General features: G+C 56.9%; 2 protein-coding genes across 15 annotated transcripts in view; both read right to left on the bottom strand.

Moving 5' to 3' along the window:
• The window catches only part of CNGB1 (cyclic nucleotide gated channel subunit beta 1), a 41996-nt gene extending 27839 nt beyond the window's left edge, over nucleotides 1-14157 (bottom strand). For 3 of the 12 annotated variants that reach the window (XM_082319700.1, XM_082319706.1, XM_082319705.1), the window contains exons 1-12: nucleotides 14068-14157; nucleotides 4137-4407; nucleotides 3796-3853; nucleotides 3594-3651; nucleotides 3348-3477; nucleotides 3070-3112; nucleotides 2797-2875; nucleotides 2626-2707; nucleotides 2194-2233; nucleotides 1676-1826; nucleotides 1496-1571; nucleotides 898-934 (exon numbers count right to left, since the gene is read on the bottom strand). In XM_082319700.1, coding sequence (XP_082175826.1) covers nucleotides 898-934; nucleotides 1496-1571; nucleotides 1676-1826; nucleotides 2194-2233; nucleotides 2626-2707; nucleotides 2797-2875; nucleotides 3070-3112; nucleotides 3348-3477; nucleotides 3594-3651; nucleotides 3796-3853; nucleotides 4137-4235 — 853 coding nt within the window. In that variant the 5' untranslated portion in view covers nucleotides 4236-4407; nucleotides 14068-14157. Of the gene's footprint in view, nucleotides 1-897; nucleotides 935-1495; nucleotides 1572-1675; nucleotides 1827-2193; nucleotides 2234-2625; nucleotides 2708-2796; nucleotides 2876-3069; nucleotides 3113-3347; nucleotides 3478-3593; nucleotides 3652-3795; nucleotides 3854-4136; nucleotides 4408-9615; nucleotides 9720-14067 lie in introns of those variants that run through there. The other 9 variants (XM_082319704.1, XM_082319708.1, XM_082319707.1 and 6 more) reach the window with 9 other exon arrangements.
• An 8-nt stretch (nucleotides 14158-14165) lies between these two features.
• On the bottom strand, nucleotides 14166-19934 carry ZNF319 (zinc finger protein 319). Of its 3 annotated transcripts, none has more exons than XM_082319716.1 (3): nucleotides 19216-19933; nucleotides 15668-17681; nucleotides 14166-14237 (listed from the first exon to the last, which is right to left on the bottom strand). In XM_082319716.1, the coding sequence occupies exons 2-3, from the start codon at nucleotides 17306-17308 to the stop codon at nucleotides 14223-14225; spliced, it is 1656 nt and encodes a 551-aa protein (XP_082175842.1). In that variant the 5' UTR covers nucleotides 17309-17681; nucleotides 19216-19933; the 3' UTR covers nucleotides 14166-14222. The 3 variants fall into 3 exon arrangements, with proteins under 3 accessions (XP_082175842.1, XP_082175841.1, XP_082175840.1); XM_082319715.1 differs by lacking the exon at nucleotides 14166-14237 and adding an exon at nucleotides 14270-14351; XM_082319714.1 differs by lacking the exon at nucleotides 14166-14237 and adding an exon at nucleotides 14364-14435 and having other exon boundaries at nucleotides 19216-19934.
• Nucleotides 19935-19973: the final 39 nt, after the last annotated feature.

Below are 19973 nucleotides of genomic sequence, written 5' to 3'. Positions count from 1 at the left end.
ACAAACATGCAGAGAAATGCCTTCCCACAGGATTTCCTGCTCTGAGATCCCACCAAGTGGCTGCTGGCTTGGTGGGAGCAACCTCCCAGCATGTCCCTGGAGGGATGCACAACCTCTGCATGCTGCGGCGGGTCCCAGCTCCCATCTGCGGCTCCCACAGCCCAAGCAACCACTCCTTCCTGGGGCAGCACTTGCATGGGGCTGTGTGACATCTCCCCTGCCCAGTCCATCTGTGGAGGCAGCCGTGGCTCCTGGCTGGGCTCCCCATTTTGCTCAGCATCCTGCAACATGGCTGGCAGGGGGATCCAATCCCGTCTGCCCACAGCAATGGCACTTGTTCCCCTCCACGGGCAGGCAAGCAGCGGTGTGAACCCTGCAATGTTTTCCTACAACCATGCACTCACATCTAACACATACATCTAACAATCCCAGGATTTTGTTTTCCTGAGGTACCTCCCTAGACAGCTCACACGAGGCTCGGCAAACACCCTCCAGCTCAGCAGCAAACATGCCAAAGTGGGTGATGAAGGGGGCAGGTTTGAATTCCCGTGTAATCCTTTGGTTAAATCCCACCAGCTTGGCAAACATCCTCTGGCACAGCTCAAGGACAGATCTTGATATCAGCACTAACCTCAAAACCCGGGACCCGAGGATGTGGGATGCTGCACTCAGAGACTCCCATGGCCTGAGTTTTACCAAGCCTGTGCCACAACTCCAGATCTGCTCCCACTTCTCAAGCAGCAACAGCCTCTCATGGCTTCCTTGGGGGATTTCAGGGGCTCCTGAGCTGGCAGCCATGGCAGACCACGGGATAAAAGCCACCAGCGACCCCTTTTCCCAATAACCTTTCTGACCTTGGCAAGCTAACTGGCATGGTGAGATGGAGCAACCACTTACTTTCTTCCATAGGACTTGAGGTTGCTGCGGCCACTCCCTGCCAGGAGGAAAAGGGAAACATGAGATGTTGCCCATTTTCAGTAAACCTAAATTTTTACCCTAAATGCCCCATTTTCAGTAAATGTGGTCCTTTTACCCTAAATACCCCCTGTGATTTCTCGGGGCATGTTGGCTGGCTTGCCCATGGGCACAAGCATCCCCACACATGATGGCAAAAGGCAGGAGCACATCAGTGAGCTCTCCTGGGTGCAAGGGAAGGAGAGTGTGTAAAGCTGCTGCTGCTGCCACTGTGTCTCCTTAGAGCTGGACTGCACCTGGGTGAGATGCCAAGGCCTGGACACCAGCCAGTGCCACACAGAAAGGGAAGGAAATGGTAAAGAAAGCACATGCTATGGGCTCTCCTGCTGCTTAGAAGCCAAATCCTGGTTTTCATCAGCTAAGCAGGTTGTGGGGATTTGTTTTCTTGAAGGAGCTGGGTGACAGCCCAAACCACAGCAAGTCCTGGCACTGATCTGGTGGCATCTGCATGGCAGAGTACGCCCTCCCCACCAGGGACGTGGCGTTCACGTGCCCTTTGCCTATCCAGCAGACAGCATACCTGTGTGTCCTGCTTCTCCCTGGTCACTGGCTGTGGCATCACCTTCTCTAGCCCCTGGACGAACCAGGCAAACATCCTGGTGACCAGAAACCACTGTTAGACCCAACTGCCAGAGCCTTTGCTCCACAGCAGCTGTTCCTCTGGCCACGGTACCCATGCAGAAGTTGCCACTGTGGTTACCTGCTGCCATCCCCAGCCAGGGACTGAGGGATGAGGGTGGCCACCGACTCTGGCTGCCCCTCGGCTGCTGCCGGCTCCACTGCTCCCGGGATGCTCCGAGCAGCTGAAACACTGCTTTTTGACTTTGCCCATGTTTTAGTCCTTTTCGTGCCTGCTCAGGTATATCCGGAAGGAGAAGGGGGACAGGCAATGCAGCAGTCACCTTACAAATTGTTGGGGAAGGGGAGCAAGCAAGGAAGGGTCACCTCCCACAGAGGGACAGGTTTGGGGGACCTCCCTCGCAGCTTCTCCCCCAGGGACCCAGCCTGGGATGAAGACACAGGTGGTTTGAGGACAGACATGGTGTAGGGGTAGTGCTGTGATGCCGGGACCCGGCGTGCTCACCCCTTTTGGCATAGTCGGTACCCCGGGTCACGGGGATGGAGGGCAGCCCCAGAGCTGGTGCCTGCCTGCACCCAAGTTCTCAAAGGCAGAGTGTCCCCTCTGAAAGGGCCACCTAGGGAAGGGGGATTGCTCACCTCCCACCATGGCTTCACACTTCTGCTCCTTCGGCTCCAGCTGCAGAGGGACAGATGGAAGTGGCCGCACTGTCTGTGGCCCCACGTCACCCTGGGTGGGCACATCCCCCACCCCAAGGGAACCCACACACACAGCCCCACACACCTGCCACTGCAGTTTTGGCCCCATTTCATTGACAAGGACCATTAAACCCAGACCCTGGCACTGCTGGCACCAGCAGGTCCTGAATGGATGGTCCCCCCAATGTGCAGCCAGGCCAGGGAGCACCGGGACAGCACCCTGAGGTCTCTCTGTTGCTCTGCTGAATTCCCCTGGGGTTTTCCTCCCCCAGGTCCCAGCTGGGGTGTGTGGGACAATGAGGATTGGGTGCCCGCTCTGCAGTCACCTCTGCCCAGCAGCCCCCCCATCTCCCCCAGCTGGGTAGTGCTCACCTCTGGCTTTTTCAGCATCTCCGGCTGCGGCACCATCCTCTCGAAGCCCTGCACTAGCCAGCTGAGCACCTGTGCTCCTGCCCTGCAGGGAGAGTGTGCCACGGTTGGGTTGCTCATCCTGTGCCCCTCCTGCCCTCCCACATCCTCCCACCAGCCTCCCTGAGGACCCACCACTCCATGCCAGTATCTGAGCTGGCCTCAGGCTCGCAGCCATCCAGCTCGTCCTCTTCTGGATCGAAGGGGGTTATCTCTGCAAGGAGAGCAGTGCCGTGGGGATGGAGGAGAGCTGGGACCTGCACTGCTGGGGGCTCCTGGTCCCCCCATCAGCCAGCTCAAGGGGACAATAGTGCCAGCATCACCGCCCGGGAAGGTGGGATGTGGGATGCGGAAGTCCCAGAAAGGCCCCCAGGATGTGGTAAGCTGCAAGCTCCCAGCTCTCCTTACCCAAAGCATCATCTTCCTTGTCCCTGAGGATCTGGACCTCCGTCTGAAAAGCCAAACAGACTGTCACCTGCCCAGCAGCCGGGGTGGGGCTCATCCCGCCAGGCAGGGATGGAAACCTGCCCTTTCCCCAGGGATGGATGAAGGCAGAAGCCCATGCAGGGTAGGGCTAGTGCTCCCAGTTAGCATTGGGAGAGTGATAGGAAGGGAAAAAAAGAAGAAAAGGTAAAAAGAGCTAGAAGCCCAAATATGCCAGAGCATTGCCCAGATCTGTCACCTACCTGATCGGGAACATCAATGCTTGTCTCGAAGCTCTTCCCAAGTGCCTGCAGTGTCCCCGGGGCCGGGACAGGCTGTGGAATCACCTTCTCCAGCCCCTGGGAGAGCCAGGAGAGCACACTGCTCCCCACACTGCCAGGGAAGGGGATGAGTCAGGCTGGGACCCCCCATCCCAGGCATCTAGCCCCTGACCAAAAGTAAAAACCCAAGCAAACCATGTTGCATGCTGGAGGGTGCAAGAGCAATACCTCTCAAATACAGAGCCTGGGTCCCTGGGGACTGCAAATCCCACCTTCTTTTCCATTTCTTCAGTGGCAGCAGGAAAAAAAAAAGAAAGCTCCCATCACCACTCCACCAGCCCCCCGCGTGCTGGGCAGGAGTGGTACCAGCTGGTAAAGGAATGCTGATCCGCTGCCCGAGCCCGTGCATCCCCCCATCATGGAGGCTTACCCTCAGCACGTGTGTGGTCAGCAGCATCCCCAGAGCCACCGGCCTTTCCCATCGGTGCCTTCAGGATAAAAGGCAGAAGGTGTCAGAGAGTGAGGCGCAGGAGACACTGTTCCCCACTCAAAGGTGGCTGCAGGGCAGGGTGGTGGCCCCAGGGACTCCCCATCTTTCCTGCTGCCTCCCAGAAGCTCGGAGGGGGGATGCATCCTGGCCCCCATCCCTCCTGGGGATGCTGTGGAGCATCCCTGGGTGCCGCAGTGCTGGGGCTGGCCACAGAGGCACCGGGCATCTCTCCACCACACTCACAGGGTTCCTGCTACCTCCCAGACTGGCTCTCCACTCACCTTAGCCAGCTCAGGGTCCTGCAATGGAGCCAGGGGGGTCTCCTCTGCCAGATGGAGCACTGGGGGCTGGGGAACCACCCGCTCGATCCAGCCCAGCATCCTGCTGCCTGCAGGTAGTGAGGAGGGGTCTTCAGCTGGCGAGAGGCCAGCAGTGGTGGTGCACGTTCCCCGGGGAATACCGTGTGCACCAGCTGTTCACGCTGTCCTCAGAGCAGCCCAAAAAGCTCCTTGGTGTCCTTCCACTTCCACGTTCTGCTTGGGAAACGCGGCACTGCAACACAGCGAGACCAAACCCAGCTCAACTCCTGGCCCCTCACCGTTATCGGGAGCAAACTACACCCTCTATTTTAAGCTCGCAGGCTTAGTTAAACTTAATGTTCCTAAATGTAACTGCTCATTTAGGGTTTTTTTGCACTACCCTCCACGGCTAGGGTCGCACAAGGAGAAGCGCTCATGAAGCCATAGCAGACAGATCACAGAAACTATGATGCTCTGCTCAGAGTCCTCTACTCTTCTGCTCATTTTTCATTTGACGGATGAACGAACAACAGTAATTTGAGCAGAATTTTTTTATGGGCAAGTTCACAGCCCAACACATGTATCAGCTCGTTCTGCCCCTAGGAAACAACTCTGCTCCATCACCTTTCAGCCACGGCCAGGGGCCATGGTGGCTGCTGGGGCAGGCACCTGCCTGGGGCCCTGGAGAGGGCAGAAAGGCAGCCAGCACTGACTTGCTGTGGCTGCCAAGATGTTGATGGCTTAGGTAAAAATTAGATGTTGCAGAGCCAGGATTCAGCTGTTCAAGCTCTGTTTGCTCAGTCTTTTTGGGTCCCCGCATCCCTTCTCAGTGCAACTCCAGGCTGGGATGCAGCACCAGCGAGCTGAGTGATGCTGCACATTGCCATGCCTGGGTACAGGACAAGGGCTGGGAGCTCTCGACCAGCTCAAACTGGGGATGTCTTCTGCTGCTGCCCCTCCAAAGAGCCCTGGTCTGCCCAAAAGGCACCTCCAAAGACACCCCACTCTGCTCAATGAGGGGCTCAGGAGCATCTTGGGTGGCCCCCATGCTGCTGCTTGCAGGAGATGCCTGTGAAGGGCAAGAGAAAGCAGAACCCTAAGCTCCATCTAGCCCAGCCAGGAACCCACATGGGAGTTTTGATCCTAGGTTAACACATGACCCCAGTCCCATATATGCAGCAGGTTATAGGCTGGAAGAAGCTCAGTGCCGGGCTCTTTGCATTAATCCCTCACTCAGCTTTTGGGCATGCAGAACGCCTTAAAATCCCTCAGGGTTGTTCATCGGGGGCTGTCCAAAGCCTGGCATCTTAAATCTTAATGAGCCGAGGTTCCCAGGCGAGGTGACGTGCATCCTCAGCTCTTTACTTGCCCCCACCTTGTGCAAGCCCAGGAGCTGGGTTTGGATGCGGCTGAAGCATTTGCCCCACGTGGCACCTGCAGCCTCTGGTACACAACAGGCAGACTCAGCTCTCCCAGAGACCCCCATGTCCCCAAAGCAGGACAGAGTGGTTGTAAAACACCTCCCAGGAGGCCTGATGACCAGAAACCAATTAAGAAATTGCCCTTTACCTCCCACTGGGTATAAGGGATTAAGGAGCTGTGAATGCCCCGGGAAGAGTAAGGAAAACTTGGCAGCGCCATGCGGCACAGCAACATTTCCACCCATGCTTCAGGACCTTCACAGGTCCCAAAGAAGCCCAGTGCCAACGTACACTGCTGAGCCCAAACAAGCCCAGAGAAAGCCCCCCGGGGCTGGAGCGAACCCCCAGCGACAGCTGAGGTCTCCTCCCTCAACATAAGCTTGCACAGCTGTAAAAGCCTGGAGCTTAAGCCTGTCCTTGGCCTGAGAAGGAAAGTGGAGGGCCGGGGCCATTCCTCCGGCACATCTGAATGCGAAAGGGGCAGAAACATTTGTGGGTCCCTAAAAAACTAGTTGCTGGAAGAAACGGGAATAAGCAGATGGGATTTGCCTGCAATGGCACAGAAGAGCAGGCAGCCACATGCAATCCCCCTGTGTTGCAGGCACCAGTTGGTGCCACCACCCATCATGGCAGTTCTGTGGGGCTTGCGCCAGCGGGCGAAGGGCCCCAGTCTCCAGGAGCAAGAAGCAGGGCGCAGACCCAACATCCCCATTCAGAGCAGGGACCATGGTGGCCTTTCCCTCCCCTCCAGCATCATATCAAACCCCTGCACATTACCCAGCTCTGTTGCCGTTGCAGCATCACTCCCCATGGACCTGTGCCCCACCACAACTCATCCTCCAGCTCTGTTTCGGAGCACCAAACCCCCCCGCGATGCGCAGAGGTGGCCCCACAGAAATCCCAGCCCCGTCCCTCACCTCCATTGCTGCCACTTACCCCCGCACGCTCACCGCTGCCTCCCCAGGAAGCCACCCCTGGGATGCACGGACTCACTTGGCCACAGCAGCTCACCACTGACCCCCCAAACCCACCTCAATCCACTCAGGGCTCTACAAGGATTAGCTCAGCACTGCTTGCAAATGGGATTACCAGCACCCAGCTGTTCTGAAAGCCCAGCAGCCAGCCTGGTGTTGGTGTGGAATAGTGCAAAGAAAACCCAAAAATCAAGCAGGTTTGAGCACCCTCAAAATCCCTGGAGCCACCAAAGCTACCCCAGGCACTCACTGGCCAGGTGTGAGCCTGGCAGTGCTGCGGGGAAGGCTGTCGTCTTGCCCAGGTGCAGTTTGGCGCAGGGATGTGCAGACGAGCAGCAGTGTGGCTGCTGAAACCCTGTGGGGCGATGCAAGGGTGATGTGCCCGAGGGTGATGTGCCCGAGGATGCTCCACCCACGGCTCTGCCCCGACTCCAAAGGATCTGGGGCAGGAGGCAGCAAATCTGTGCCAGGCTGAGCTAAGCCTCCCCTTGCTGAGACTGCCAAATTCTGCTTGATCCGTTTACCTCCAGCCCTGTGTGACTGCCAGCCTTTCGCATTGCCCCTAATCTCAGTTGCGGTCACACCCCGGAATCCTGGCATCAGCACGGCTTCGCTGCTTGATGTCCAGCCCCAGCTTCTGTCTTTGGCCAGAGCTCGCTAGAGCAGCACTGGAGCCCCCTGGCCTGATTCCTCCTTCCCTGGCCCCGTGGGTGTCCCCAGCCTGGCAAGCCACAAGTACCCACCCAGCACCTCTGCAGCTTTGGTTCACAGCTAGGGAAACAGAGACACAGAGCAGCGGTCTCCCAAATCGTACCTCGTTCCCCATGTGCCAGGCCCAGGGAAGCATGCCAAAAGGCATCCCTGTGTTTCTGAGATACCATTCACTCTGAAGCAGAGTGATGATTGCTTACAGCTCAGCATAGGCCACTGATTTTAATGGCAGAAAAATGAATCAAAGGTGCTTGCTGCACTCTGCCAGGCCTCGCAGCTACCAAAGCCATTACCCAGCCTCAGCTCTCCTCACTTTGCTCCCCGCGACTCCAGGTGGCAGAGCTGTCCCTGCCCCAGCAGGAATCAGCAGCAAACCCTCCACAGTGGCCAGGGGAGGAGCTTAGGGGTCCCATCCCAGGCGAGGCAGCCGCGATCATCCTGGTTTCCCCTTCCTTGGGGTAGGCTCAGAGCCCCAGCCCATGGCTGGCATAGCACCTGCTTGCAAACTTCCAGCCCCCGCAACACAATGGGATCAGGGTGACCCCTGTGTGTCCTTTTGCCTCCCCAGCCGCTCGCACTACCTCCAGCCCCAGCACAGCCCCTGGCCAGTGGTGCCAAGGGGCAAGCAAGGCAAGCTGCGTCCCAGAACACGCTAAAGCCCTGTAAGCCTGTGCCATCATCACATGAAGCGGATGGGTCACCGCCACTCCTCCCCTGTCCCAGACTGCACTGGGAAGCAGGATGAGCCTGGAGATGGCCACCACTAGGATGCTGCCTCCATCACCAGGCTGCAGTAGCCAGGGATTGCTGAGTACCGGGGCCAGAGATGCTCCAGGACCCAAAAAAAAAAAAAAAGTCAGTTTAATCTGTCGGCAACTTCAGCTATCCTGAATGCACATCTCCACACAGTGGGGCAAACCCTCTTCTCCCCGCTGCGGGATGGATGCTGACCGCTGTGCCAGGGCTGGAGGTGGCAGGGGACCCTCGGCTCTGAAAGCAGGGCACGAGAGCTGCTGCATAAAGCCTTGAAAGCCCTGGATCACTGGGAAAAAACACCCCTGCAAAGGGAGCAAGCTGTGGTGGGCCCAACAGCAAGATCCTGGGGAGCAGCGGTGGCTCCTGGACAGCCGCAGCATTAAATTGACTTGTTGCCCCCGCAGCAGGATCAGCAGTGGAAGCAGCACAGGCCCAAATCCTGCACCCCTCGGGGCACAGCCTGGCCGAGGTCCCACCTGAGAAGACGGCGCTGCCTGAAAGAGCAAAGTGACGCACTGACAGTTTCAGGTGGACTTTTGCAGGCTCAGGCTTGTGAAATCCTGCAGTGAGGTGTTCAAAAAAAGCAGCATCTACTAATGGGTAAACCTGCATTTCCTCCAAGGACACCCTGGAGACACTTCCTCTTCGAGCCAGACCTGTCTACAAAGGTCTTCGACTTATTTCTGCAAGCGAACGCCCAGGAGGAACCCCAGGGAGGAAGGGGAAGGCTCTGCTCCTGGGTGACGCTGCCAGCACTCCTGGCATTTTTGCTGGAGAACTTTCCATCCACTTCTGCTGTTCTTTCATTTGCATCCCTAGCTTTTATGTTCATGGGGTAAGGCAGGAGCGATCAGCGATGATACCTGCATGGAAAACAGCTGCCAACTAGGTAAGGTCTTCTGGAAAAGCAACCAGACCTTAAGGGGCTCCTAATAAGGTGCTGAGAGGATGCTGCTCCCACCAACCAGTCCCAGTCCTCCCCAGCCAGAGCCTGAGGCTCCGGCGTGTGCAAAAATTATGCAGCTTTGCTGTGATTTAGGGAAATCAAAGACAAGAAAGTAAAAGCCCATGTAAGGCACCGGTGTGCTGATGCAGTTTGCTTGCCTGCCCTGAGGATACGGAGTATTTCCTCAAAGCGCAAAGTTCAAACATGGGCACAGCTATCAGCTGCAGTTTAACTTTTCATCTTTCCTTGGAAATCATCCAGCCAGGAATAAGAAATCAGGGCAGCTGTGAAAGGTATCACCCTCCTGCCACTGGGCATGATTCTGCTCTGTGGCACTAACGCTCTCCTGGGACTCAGCACAGCTGCCATGGAGGGACCGGTGAACTGGTATCAGTGTCAGCAAAGGGGGAGGGAGTCCTGTCCCTTCCCAGAGATGTGGACATCCCTCCTCCTCCTCCCAGGTGCCTCTCTGCTGTAATTTAAGAGCTCTGAATGGAGCAGCTAGCCAAGAAGGGATGCCAAGATGCCTCCCATCCGTGGGATCCTGGGCAAGTGCTGTCCCCACTCTTGCCTCGGTTTCCCATCCCATCCCCTTCCCAAACATTCAGCCAGAAGCATTTTCTCAGTGGTCTGCAGACAAACACACATCTCACCTGGCCTGGGTGTGGGATGGAGCAAGTCAGGTCATCTGCAGTTAATGGGCTCCTCTCTTGCTATCCCAGGATGGGGGGGTATGGAAAAAAAACCTCTGGGAAAGCTGAAACAGTCGTGTGTGGGGCTGGGGTCCTTGAAGCACGACATGCATCAGCTTCTGCCTCCTAAACAGTCGCTCCTTTCTGGCAGGCGGACAGTCGTGCTTGCTTCTGCCCTGAAGCCCCAGCAGCAACCTGTGCTCCGAGGAGGGAGCAGTCCAACCTCTAGCAAGGGGCAAAACCACATTGCAGACTCTGCCTGCTTTTGCTTTCGGCCCCTGGGAGCCCGCCCGTACCCTGCGTCTCAACTTTTGGTTACCAGGTGGATGAACCATAATTTCTCCATCAGAAAAGTTCAGGGGAAAGAAAGAAAACATGGAAAAAAAAAAAAAATCAAGCAGAGCCAGACAGAGCACAAAGACAGACAGGGGAGGCGGTGCCCAGCAGACAGCCTCTGCTCCAGAAATCTTACACATCCACAGGAAGGTATAAATAACTATAAATTTATTAGTAAAGCAAAACCATTTGACACTCACACAGAAGAGCAGGATGTGTTAATACAATATATATACACACATACATGGATATCATCTTAGAAACACATGGAGAGCAGTGTTAAAGGCACTGCAAGCCACATGAACCCCATCATCCTTGGCTGCAACTTCCCACGGCCCTGGGAACTCTGCCAGAGGCACGAGTGCAGGTTAGGAGAAGCCCGAGAACCTCACTGGCCATGAAACCCCTCGGATCCATGGCTCGGAGGCATTCGGAGACAAGCCCATGGTCCAGCTCCCACCTGCAGTCCTGCTCTCCCCGCTGAGCACCCTGGGCACGCTGCGGGAGCAGCATCTCCACGTCCAGAAAGCAGCAGAGGCGGCTGCCGGGAGATGCTGCAGAAGGACCCTGGCAGCTGGGGAGAAGCCAGGCTCACCAGGGCCCACAGGAGAGCCACTGTCCCCAAACCTTGCCGGCCTGCCATTATTGCATCTCAGCATTACGCCTGCGTGTGCAGGAACCTTCCCACACATGAACTCACCACCCAACAAAGGAAGAGTCAAACTCTGAAGAACAAGGGGTTTTTGCTTATTATTAACAGCCAGGCTCTGGCTGCAGCCTGGACTTGATAGTAAATACCCAAGGGAAGAGTAGAAAGTGCTCTCCTCCCTTCTAACAGTGCAAGGTTAGGCTTGAACACTCAGACATGGTCCCAAACCACTGTCAGAGGATGCTTTCCCCCTCGCCACCCACTCCAGCGCATGGGTCCCAAGACCAGAGTGTGCCTGTCTTCCCACCCAAATCATGGGGATGGCATCTGCTCCCCAGAGAGCTGGCAGGGCTGCCTGGGCATACCCACAATCCCAGGTGTGTCCATGCCACGGCTAACTCAGCTCAGCCACCTGCCTGATGCACACAGCCGCTCTGCAGGCATTCCCAGGGGAACTGAGTGGTCCAGCCCTACCCCAGCACCATGACTTCTCCCCAGGAACGTCTGACAGCCCTTCACTGACTTAACCCCAGCTTTGGAGATGTGGCAAAGGGACCCACCATGGAAAAGGCCACTCTCACCCCAGTGCCCATTACCTACAGCTCTGCTCTGGCTCCTGTTCCTGGCTTGGACTTGCTTGCCAGAGCCAGCTGTACCATGGACATGACCCAGCCAGCCAAGATGCCAGGCCACAGGCATCGCCCATGCCCAGCGAGATGGATGACCTCACAGGGGAAGGACCAGAAGCACCCACTGGATTTCAGCAAGATTCAGGTCCCAAACATCTGACCTCATCATCAGTGGTTTGGTATCACCTGGATCCAGCCTGGGAGAGGAATTTGGGGCCAGGGTGGGGCAGGAGAGGGGGAAGAGACCTCACAATCAAAATGGAAAAAGGGATGAAAACCAAACCACTGCTTACAAATAAAGAATTGAACAAAGGGTAAAGAAGCCTAGAAGGTCTTATAAAAGTATAAGCAAAATAGCTGTGGAGGGGAAGGGGCTGAGACACAGCTAAAGGCATCCTGTAGGTAGGGTAAGGGGAAGCGAAGATCGAAAAAAGCCCAGGTGACAGACTATCTTCTTCCTGAATCCAGGTAGCCAGAGGAACAGCAGCCCTAGAGAGCAGGATTTATCTCCTGGACAACATCCATGCTGCCTTTGGCCAGCCTAACCCTCCCTGCCGCCTCCCCAGTGGCATCCTATGCTCAGGCTGCCTGCTGAAGAGAACAGCCCTTTGGGAGGGACCATCCCCTACTCCAGCCCTACAGAGCATCCTCAGGTGGTCTGGCAACCAGGTCTTGAAGACACATGTGAGCACTTGTCACAAGGCTGACACAACACCAGCTCCAGCATGGCGACCCTCCTGGGTGCTGTGGGGCGATGAGTGATGCAAGAGACCAAGCAGAGGCAGCATGAAGAAGCCTGAAAGTCTCTTGAAATAAATGTCAGAAGTGCAACACAGGTACAGAGCAGAAACATGTTTTACTCCCAAGAGGCTTTGGCCGCAACTGCTCTTTGGTTTGAAAAGGAAACACCAGCAGTTAGCAGAGAGCCCTTCGCGGTGTGATGCCATGGGGACATCAGCCCCCCATGCCAGCCCCTGCCTCCCCACCCAGCACCGCGCTCCTGATGCTCACATGCCTCCTGCTATTTCCATCACCTCTCACCTCACGGTACAAAACATGACCCAAAGGCACAGCAATGAAGATTGACCTGCTCCTCTAGCCTGCCTGTATGCAACACAGCTGCTTTCAACTAGACAATCTCCCTGTAAAAATATACCCGAGGCTCTCAGCAGCTGCTCAGCTGGCCGCTCCGCACAGGTCCTCCACCCACCAGCATCGAGGTCTGGCAACAGAAACCACCGTGGGCTTCTACTGGATTTGGGCTGTTGCAGGGCAGCAAACAAGATGAAGAGACCAAGTCACCATGGTCAGTCCTACTTAATGATGCTCTAATGCCACACCAAGACGTTTTTGAACCAGGAGGCACCTACTCACAGGCACTGGCTGATGACCTGGACCTGAACTTGTCCCCACTGAGCTCCCTACAGCATCCCCTCTCCCCCAGGCATGGGCCCCCAAGCGCACAGCCCCAGTGATGCTCTCTCTGCCCAGGGCACTGCTTGGCTGTTTCCACGTCCTAAGTGGAACCGGAGCTCCTCGCTGGGACACCAAGGGCCTTCCCAGCTGCTCAGCATGAGGAAACGCTCCCCAACAGTCCCTCTGCCCAGCTGGTACCAAGGCGACAGGACCTGGCAGCTCTGTGGCCAGCACATGGTGCCAAGCTGTGTCCGGGGCCCACCACAATCCTCCTCTGCCCCAAGCACCCGAGGCTGTCCAGCCACCCGGGCCCCTGGGGAGGGAAGAGAGCAGGGCACAGACATTCCGGGGCCACACTAATAGTTCTCCAAACGCCTCCTCTAGCCAGCAGCTGCCCCAGAAAGAAATACAGCCACAAAAGTCTGCGGAGGCTCCAGCAGCCTCCGTTTCACACCCTCCTCTTACTAAAGATGAGCCTCTCTGCAAGCTCCCAGCTCTGGCCTCTGATCCTGGCTGCCAGTGCCGTGCTCAAGCAGTCAGGGTGACCGCTGAACCCACGGCTCTGTGGGACCTGAGGCAGCTGCACCGGGCTGCTTTGGGCAAGAGCAGAGCTAACCACGGCCTAAGGCAGGAGCAGAGTGAGGGTTCAGGTGGGTGCTGTGCTCCTCGGCTGGCTCCAGTCCCATGCTTGCAGACTCCATCACCACTAAGCCCTTCCGTAAAGACAGGATTAGCCTTCCTTGGTTTTACTCCTCATTTTTACTCCTACAGTAAAGCACACACTGAACTTACTACATATTAAACAGCAAAAAACAGCTACCTAGAACCAAAGATCTCTTTAAAAATCCAAGTTATCACATCTTTTTTTTTTTTAAAGTTCCAGTATGACATCAAGTTAAACTATACAGTATTTTTTAATGAATATTAACAAACTGCTTTAAAAAAAAAGGCAAAAAGAAAAAAAAGGAAAAAGAAACAGACAAAACTCAGTAGGAAGTTCTACATCTTTGAGGCAGCATGAAGTAAGATAACCATCAGTCCCTCTTCCTTGGGCAGCAGAGAGCAAGGTCTGCTTTAACCTCCTTAAAGCTGCGCACGAAGAAGACTCAGCCCCAGGGTCAGACCTGTCACTGAACTGTCCCAGCCCCCGAAAATGCACCCCATTCCCCCTCACTGTGCTGGAAATGGAAATGAAAGCCTTTCTCCACCTTTCAGATGAGCATTCCGTACCAGCAAAGCAGGCACAGCCCAACTCTTTGCAAGGTTAATCTGTCTATACTTGCCATAGACAGCGTTTATTAAGCTCGTCCTAATCACCTGTGCAGCACATGGGCAACTTACTGGCTGCTGTTCACTAATTATAGCTCATCACAATGCTCCTACCTCATATGAGGGCCAGCCAAGATCACAGAAGAGCTTAGGCTGGCAAGAACGTCTGGAGATCATCTAGTCCAACCCCCTGCTCGAGCAGGGTCAGCTACAGCAGGTTGTCCAGGACCACATCCAGTCAGGGCTTGAATATCTCCACAGATGGATATTTAACATCTTAGTATCTCCAAAGACAGAGAGGGAAAGGCTGGTGGGCAACTTAATAAGCACACCTTCAACCTCCAAGGCATGTAACTGGCATGTAACGGGTGTCTCAGTCATGAGAAGCCAGCAAAATCCTGCAGAGGAAAACACCTGAGGCTACATTGACCTTGCTAGGGGAAATTTATTTTTAAGTGATGTTTACAAGAACTGTGCAAAACCTGAAAAATAAAGAAGAGGTAAAGAAAGAGTAAAGGGGTAAAACAGGACTCCTGCAAGGGTGGAAAAAAATACACTCCTCCTTTACCCACTGCTAACCTTCCCCTCCCCATGGAGCCGAGCCCGCAGGCCAGGAAGGATTCTCCTGGCTTGCTCTGGTTCCCCCCAGCAAATCAGACACCAAGCCCCTGGCACACGGTGTGGGTTACCGTCGGCGATGGTAACGTCTCCGAAGCTGTAGGTTATTAATAGTGTTCGCCTCACCCTTTAGTGTTCAAACTGCTGGGACGGCCCTTTGCCTGACCCCCCTGGAGGTATGCTAACGGCCCAAGTGATGCAAAGAGGGAAGGGGCCTGGGGGCTGGAGGTAAGTCTTAGCAGGAGAGCTAGGTCCTTCAGGAAGCAGCTCTTAAAAGCCAGGCTCTCAGCTAGGAGTAGGGCACAGAGGCTCTCCTTGCCACGCTCTCTGGTAGCGGCACAGTGCTTGCTACTCTTCCCCATGCTGCTGGCAGGGACAGGGGGCGGGCAGGCTCACTCAGAACCCTTGCAGAGCCTGACAGCCAGCAACTGCAAAAGCAGCAATGCCAAAGTGCTTTTTGGACCTGTGCAGCCACATGGCTTTTCCCTTTCTACACTCTAGAAAGGAGGAGAGCAGGGGAGGCTGGGGCAGTCAATCAATGCTAACGATCTGAAATGGTCCTCTCAATTGAGCTTGGACCAAGAAAGGTGGGAGATCCCAGCAGCGGAAACCTGCTACTTCCTCGCCGAGCAGCGTACCCCAAGAGAAGAGAAGGCTGGCTCTGCCTTGCTGCTGAGCCCTCTCCAGGAGGAGAGTTACGCAGCCCTCCCCGCCGACCCCGCCAGGCGGGGCAGGGGAAAGAGGCTGCATGTGAAGGGCTGGTGCCCGCAGTGGGGAGCTGAGCTCCCAGCACTGGAACTGCAGGTACAGCGTGAGCTACAGTCCAGGGGATACCAGGCAACTACAGGCATCATTTCCTCTCCCCACTTCCCTCCTTTCCTCTCCACCTCTTCGAGTTTTTCACATCATCTGTTGCCTCAACAACAGAGGACAGAGGAAAGTTTACCTGCCCACCCACCATACCTCCCCTTTCCCCCGAACTCCCTGCAGGCCATCTACAACCGAGGAGAGGGAAGGGGAGGCCAAGGCTCAGGAGCGTCACATGCAAGCTGAAAGCTGCCGAGGGGCAGGGGGCTCACGGCAAGCAGGCAGCCACCTGGTAGGCGCCCTCGGCCGTGTGCTGGACGCTGTGCTCCTGCAGCAGGCCCAAGTCCAGGAACCGCTCCCCGCACCACATGCACTTGTACTGCTGCTCCCGGGCGTGCACACTGTGGTGCTTGTTGAGGTGCTCGCGCTGCTTGAAGGCCTTCTCACAGGAAGGGCACTTGTAGGGCTTCTCACCCGTGTGCACACGCCGGTGGCGCTGCAGGTCCGAGGCGTACTTGAACCGCTTTTCACAGTCGGGGCACTTGAGGGGCTTCTCGCGGGCCGGGTCGCAGCGGTGCTGCACGAACTCTGAGGAGGAGAAGAAACGTCTCTCGCAGAGCGTGCACTTGAGCGGCTTCTCGGCGCAATGCGCCAGCTGGTGCTTCTGCAGAGCCGAGGCCCGCTTGTAGGACTTGTTGCACACCGTGCACTTGAAGGGCCGCTCCGCGTTCTGCACACACTTGTGCCGCAGCAGCTCTGAGGACTGGTTGAAGCCTTTCTGGCACACGTTGCACTTGAAGAGGTTTTCTATGCCATGCACATGCTGGTGGTACACCAAGTGTGAGGGCTGCACGAAGCCCTTCTCGCACAAATTGCACTTGAAGGGCTCCTCGGCCTTGTGTGTGCGGCGATGGCGCATGAGCGCGTACTGCTGCTTGAAGCTCATCTGGCAGAGGTCACACTTGAAGGGCCGCTCCTCACTGTGCGTACGTTCATGCTGCCGCAGGTCTGAGGGGCGCTTGAAGGCCTTCTGGCACTCGCCACAGCGGAAGGGCCGTTCCCCACTGGGCGTGCAGGGGTGCTGCAGCAGCTCCGATGACTCCTTGAAGTGCAGCTCGCAGATGTTGCACTTGAAGAGGTGCTCCCCTGAGTGCGCGTACATGTGGCGCACCAGGTGGGAGCGGTGCTTGAAGGTCTTCTCACACACTGTGCACTTGTAGGGCCGCTCCGAGCTGTGCGTCCGTTTGTGGTGCACCAGGTGGGATGACTGGCTGAAGCTCTTGTCGCACAGTGTGCACTTGTACGGCTTCTCACCTGTGTGGATGCGCTCGTGCCGGGACAGCTCTGAGAGGTGCTTGAAGGTTTTCTGACAGATGGAGCAGCTGTAGGGCTTCTCCGAGGGGTCAAGAGGTTGTGAATGCTCTGCCTCAGGAGGCTTGTAGGTCTTCTCACAGATAGAGCACTTCATGGCGTTGCCGTTGTGAACGTTGTGGTGCTGCGCCAGCGAGGTCAGGAGGGAGAAGCCCATCTTGCAGACGCCGCACACAAAGGGCTTCTGCTCCACCTGGATGCACTGGTGTTCGAGGAGGTCGGTGGCCTGGTGGAAGATCTTCAGGCACTGGGTACACTGGAAAGAGCGGTCATGGCCTGGCAAGCACTGGTGCTCATGGGGGTTGGAGAGGTGAGCGAGGTCGTGGCCACACACGCTGCATTTGTGGGACGGCTCTCCAGCCTGGATGGGGGCGTGCTGGTGGTGCTGCAGACCAGGGTCCGGCTGGAGCAGGATGCCGTAGACGGCACAGCCCAAGGGGTTGTCAGCAGTGCTGGGCGGGATGGAGTGCTCTGGGAGGGTAGCTGCCCCAGCGTGGTGCTGCTGCGGTGGTGGTGGCTGCTGTGGTTGCTGTGGTTGCTGCTGCCAGCTTTCTGACATGCTTGGGAAAAAAACCCGGGATTTTAGCAGTGACAGCTTCAGCTTCTTGGTTGAAAGGGTTCAAGTAAAAACAAAAATCAAAAGTATCCAAGACCCTGATTCCCCGTAGCTGATCCCCTGAAGTTGAGGACAGAAAATCCAGCCCACAGTCAGGATCTTGGGATGCAAAGAGGTGACTGAGACTCCACAGCCGCCTCCTTAGATCAGCACAAGTACTTTGTGGACTGGTTTGGTTTGCCTTTTTCTTTTTTGGACAAAAGAACAGGAGGCAGAAACAAGTGCCTTGAAGACAAGAGGAGGCCCTTCTCTGTGCTGGCTGCGATGTGCTCACATTTGGGAAGGGTGAGGGAGGCAGCCCAGGGAGCAGCTCTCTCTGCAAGGAAGAAGACAGCTCATGTCAGGTCTTAGAGGAAAGACAGGCAACCTCCCCCCATGGCTCACTTTGAAAACTCTCCTGTGTCCCTGCAAAGCTACCAGGAAGCCAGTGTGGGGGAGCTAACCAGAACTGGAGCCCCACTTGCTGCTGTGCAAAGGCCCCAGGACAAGACATGCTCAGCCTGGAAAGGGTCAGGCTCTACCCAGCCACAGCCAGGCACACATTTGAGCGGCATGCTCTCACGAGAGGCAGCACAACTGCCTGGGTCCCAGTCAGCTCAGCTGTTACCCCATATGCTTGTCAGTCGCTGGATCTCCCAGCCCCACTGGGGGCACTGGCTGAGAACATCGGTCTCTCTGCATGGGCTGAGGTATGCCAAATATTGTGCAATCAAGAAGCTACTGGGTTAGATTTTACAGATATCACAGCAGATCCCAACCTGATCCCACCCCAGCTGAAACACCCCTGTGAAGCAGTTCTGCTCCTTCTGCAGCTCAGGTATCGGGCACATTACCCAAGGGATGTATGTAAGAGCCTTCCCCCTCTCCGGGCAGCACTTGTAGACTAGGAAAAGCCAGAGCGCTCAGGGGAAGGTTTGCCCTCAGCATTATCCTATCTGCAGACAAAACACAGAACCCACAGGTATCGTGTGCAGCACTCTCTGTGAAGATAAAAGAAGTGTTAAAGCAATGGCTCAGCTGAACCTCCTACCAAACCACGGAATAAAAGTACACTGGAGCTGAACAACCTACACCAGACGTGCTGCCTGGACTTACTACAGAGCATCACAGGGGATTTGCTCACTGAAAAGTTCCAGTCTTTCTAGAGATGTCCAGTAAAACCTGATATCAACTTAGAGAAGAGTAAAAGCCACCAGTGAGCAGCAGATAGCAGCAGTGAGTGGCAACACACCTCAAGAGAGGGGAAGGGTCCAGGCCCTGGCAAGAAGCAGCAGCTAGCACTCCTGGGCCATAAGCCCCTAACACTGCAAGAGCACACCCATTTCTGCATCAAAACGCCTGCCCTCACCAGGGCAAGTAAAACCCTGGTCTTCCAGGAAGGTGTTTGCTGTATTTAAAACTAAGCGATAAGGAGCATCAGAGAAACCCACTTCTCAGCATCCCCACCTCCCTCAGTGCTCAGCTGAGATCGGATCATGGCCCACAGCTTGGGCAGCACTGGACCGCACTTCTGCTTATGGGGACACTGCATTACTTTGTCTGCCGACAGAATTATACGCGCAAAATACCCAAAGGCGCCATTGCAGCCCTGCCAGTATGCAGGATCTCCTCTTTCTCCCAGGTAGCTCACCTTGACTGCTGACACGAAGGGAGGGCTCACAGTTATGATACCGAGCATCCAAGCTCGACGGGATATGAAACTTCAGCAGAGCCCAGCTGCCACCTTCCCCCACAGGCAATGTTAACCATGGCAGGAGCAACCCAACGCCGACGACATCCCAGACCACCCAGCCTAATGGGGAGGTGAAGCTTTTGCATCCCCCCAGCAGGGAAGAATAAGAAATACCAACCTTGGCTTACCGAGGGCTCTGCAGGGGTACCCGAGTCGGCGCCAGCTCCGAGCCTAACTCATCCCTCCGTGGGAGGTGGGAAGCGACAACCATTTAAGGAGAGAAGATGGGAAAGTAGAGGTACTTTCAAACTGGAGAAGCGGCCCACGGCACGGCCTGCTCCGGCATGGTCCGGTCCGACTCCCGCCTGCCCCCGGCTCCCCGCTGTCCGGGCCTCCCACCGCCGGGCCGAGGCCGCCTCAGGGAGAGGCGCGGCGGGGCCGCGGGACGCGGGGGCGGCCGGGGAGCTCGGAGGCCAGCCGCCGCCGCCGCAGCCCGCGGCGAGGCCCGTCCCGCCGCTCGCCTCTCCCCATGGGACGGTTCCTCCGGCCCCGCCGGCCTGCGGACAAACGCGGTGACGGCGCCCCAAGGCCTTCACCGCCGCCGCCGCCGCGCCGGGAGGCCCCGCGGTGGGGGGGTCCCTGCCCGGCCGGGGCCGCCCCCGCCCCGGCGAGGCCCACACAAAGGGCGGCGGCGGCGGCTGGGCCCCTCACCTGCGGTGGGAGGCCCCTGTCAGCCCGCTCGCCGCCGGCGTGACCGCGGCCTGCGCACTCCGCCCGAGCCCCGCACTGGCGTGGCGGCGGCCGCCGGCGGGAAGGGAAGGGAAGGGAAGGGAGGGAAGGGGACGCCGGTGCCGGCGGCGGTCGCGGGGTGCGGGAGGGAGCGGAGCGGAGCGGAGCGGGCCGGGCCGGCCGCGGCGGAGGGGGCGGGGCGGGGCG

This window comes from Platalea leucorodia, assembly GCF_965183815.1.
Source record: "Platalea leucorodia genome assembly, chromosome: 8".
In the NCBI taxonomy this organism is placed as follows: Eukaryota; Metazoa; Chordata; class Aves; order Pelecaniformes; family Threskiornithidae; genus Platalea; species Platalea leucorodia.
Note: the sequence above shows the minus strand (reverse complement) of the source record. Positions and strands in the feature narration are given on the sequence as shown.

Coding starts and splice junctions, on each gene's coding strand:
- ZNF319 (XM_082319714.1), bottom strand. CDS start 17,308: ATGTCAGAAAGCTGGCAGCAGCAACCACAGCAACCACAGCAGCCACCA. Junction 14,436..15,667: donor CGGCCGAGGGCGCCTACCAG/GTGGCTGCCTGC, acceptor TTTATTTTTCAG/GTTTTGCACAGTTCTTGTAA.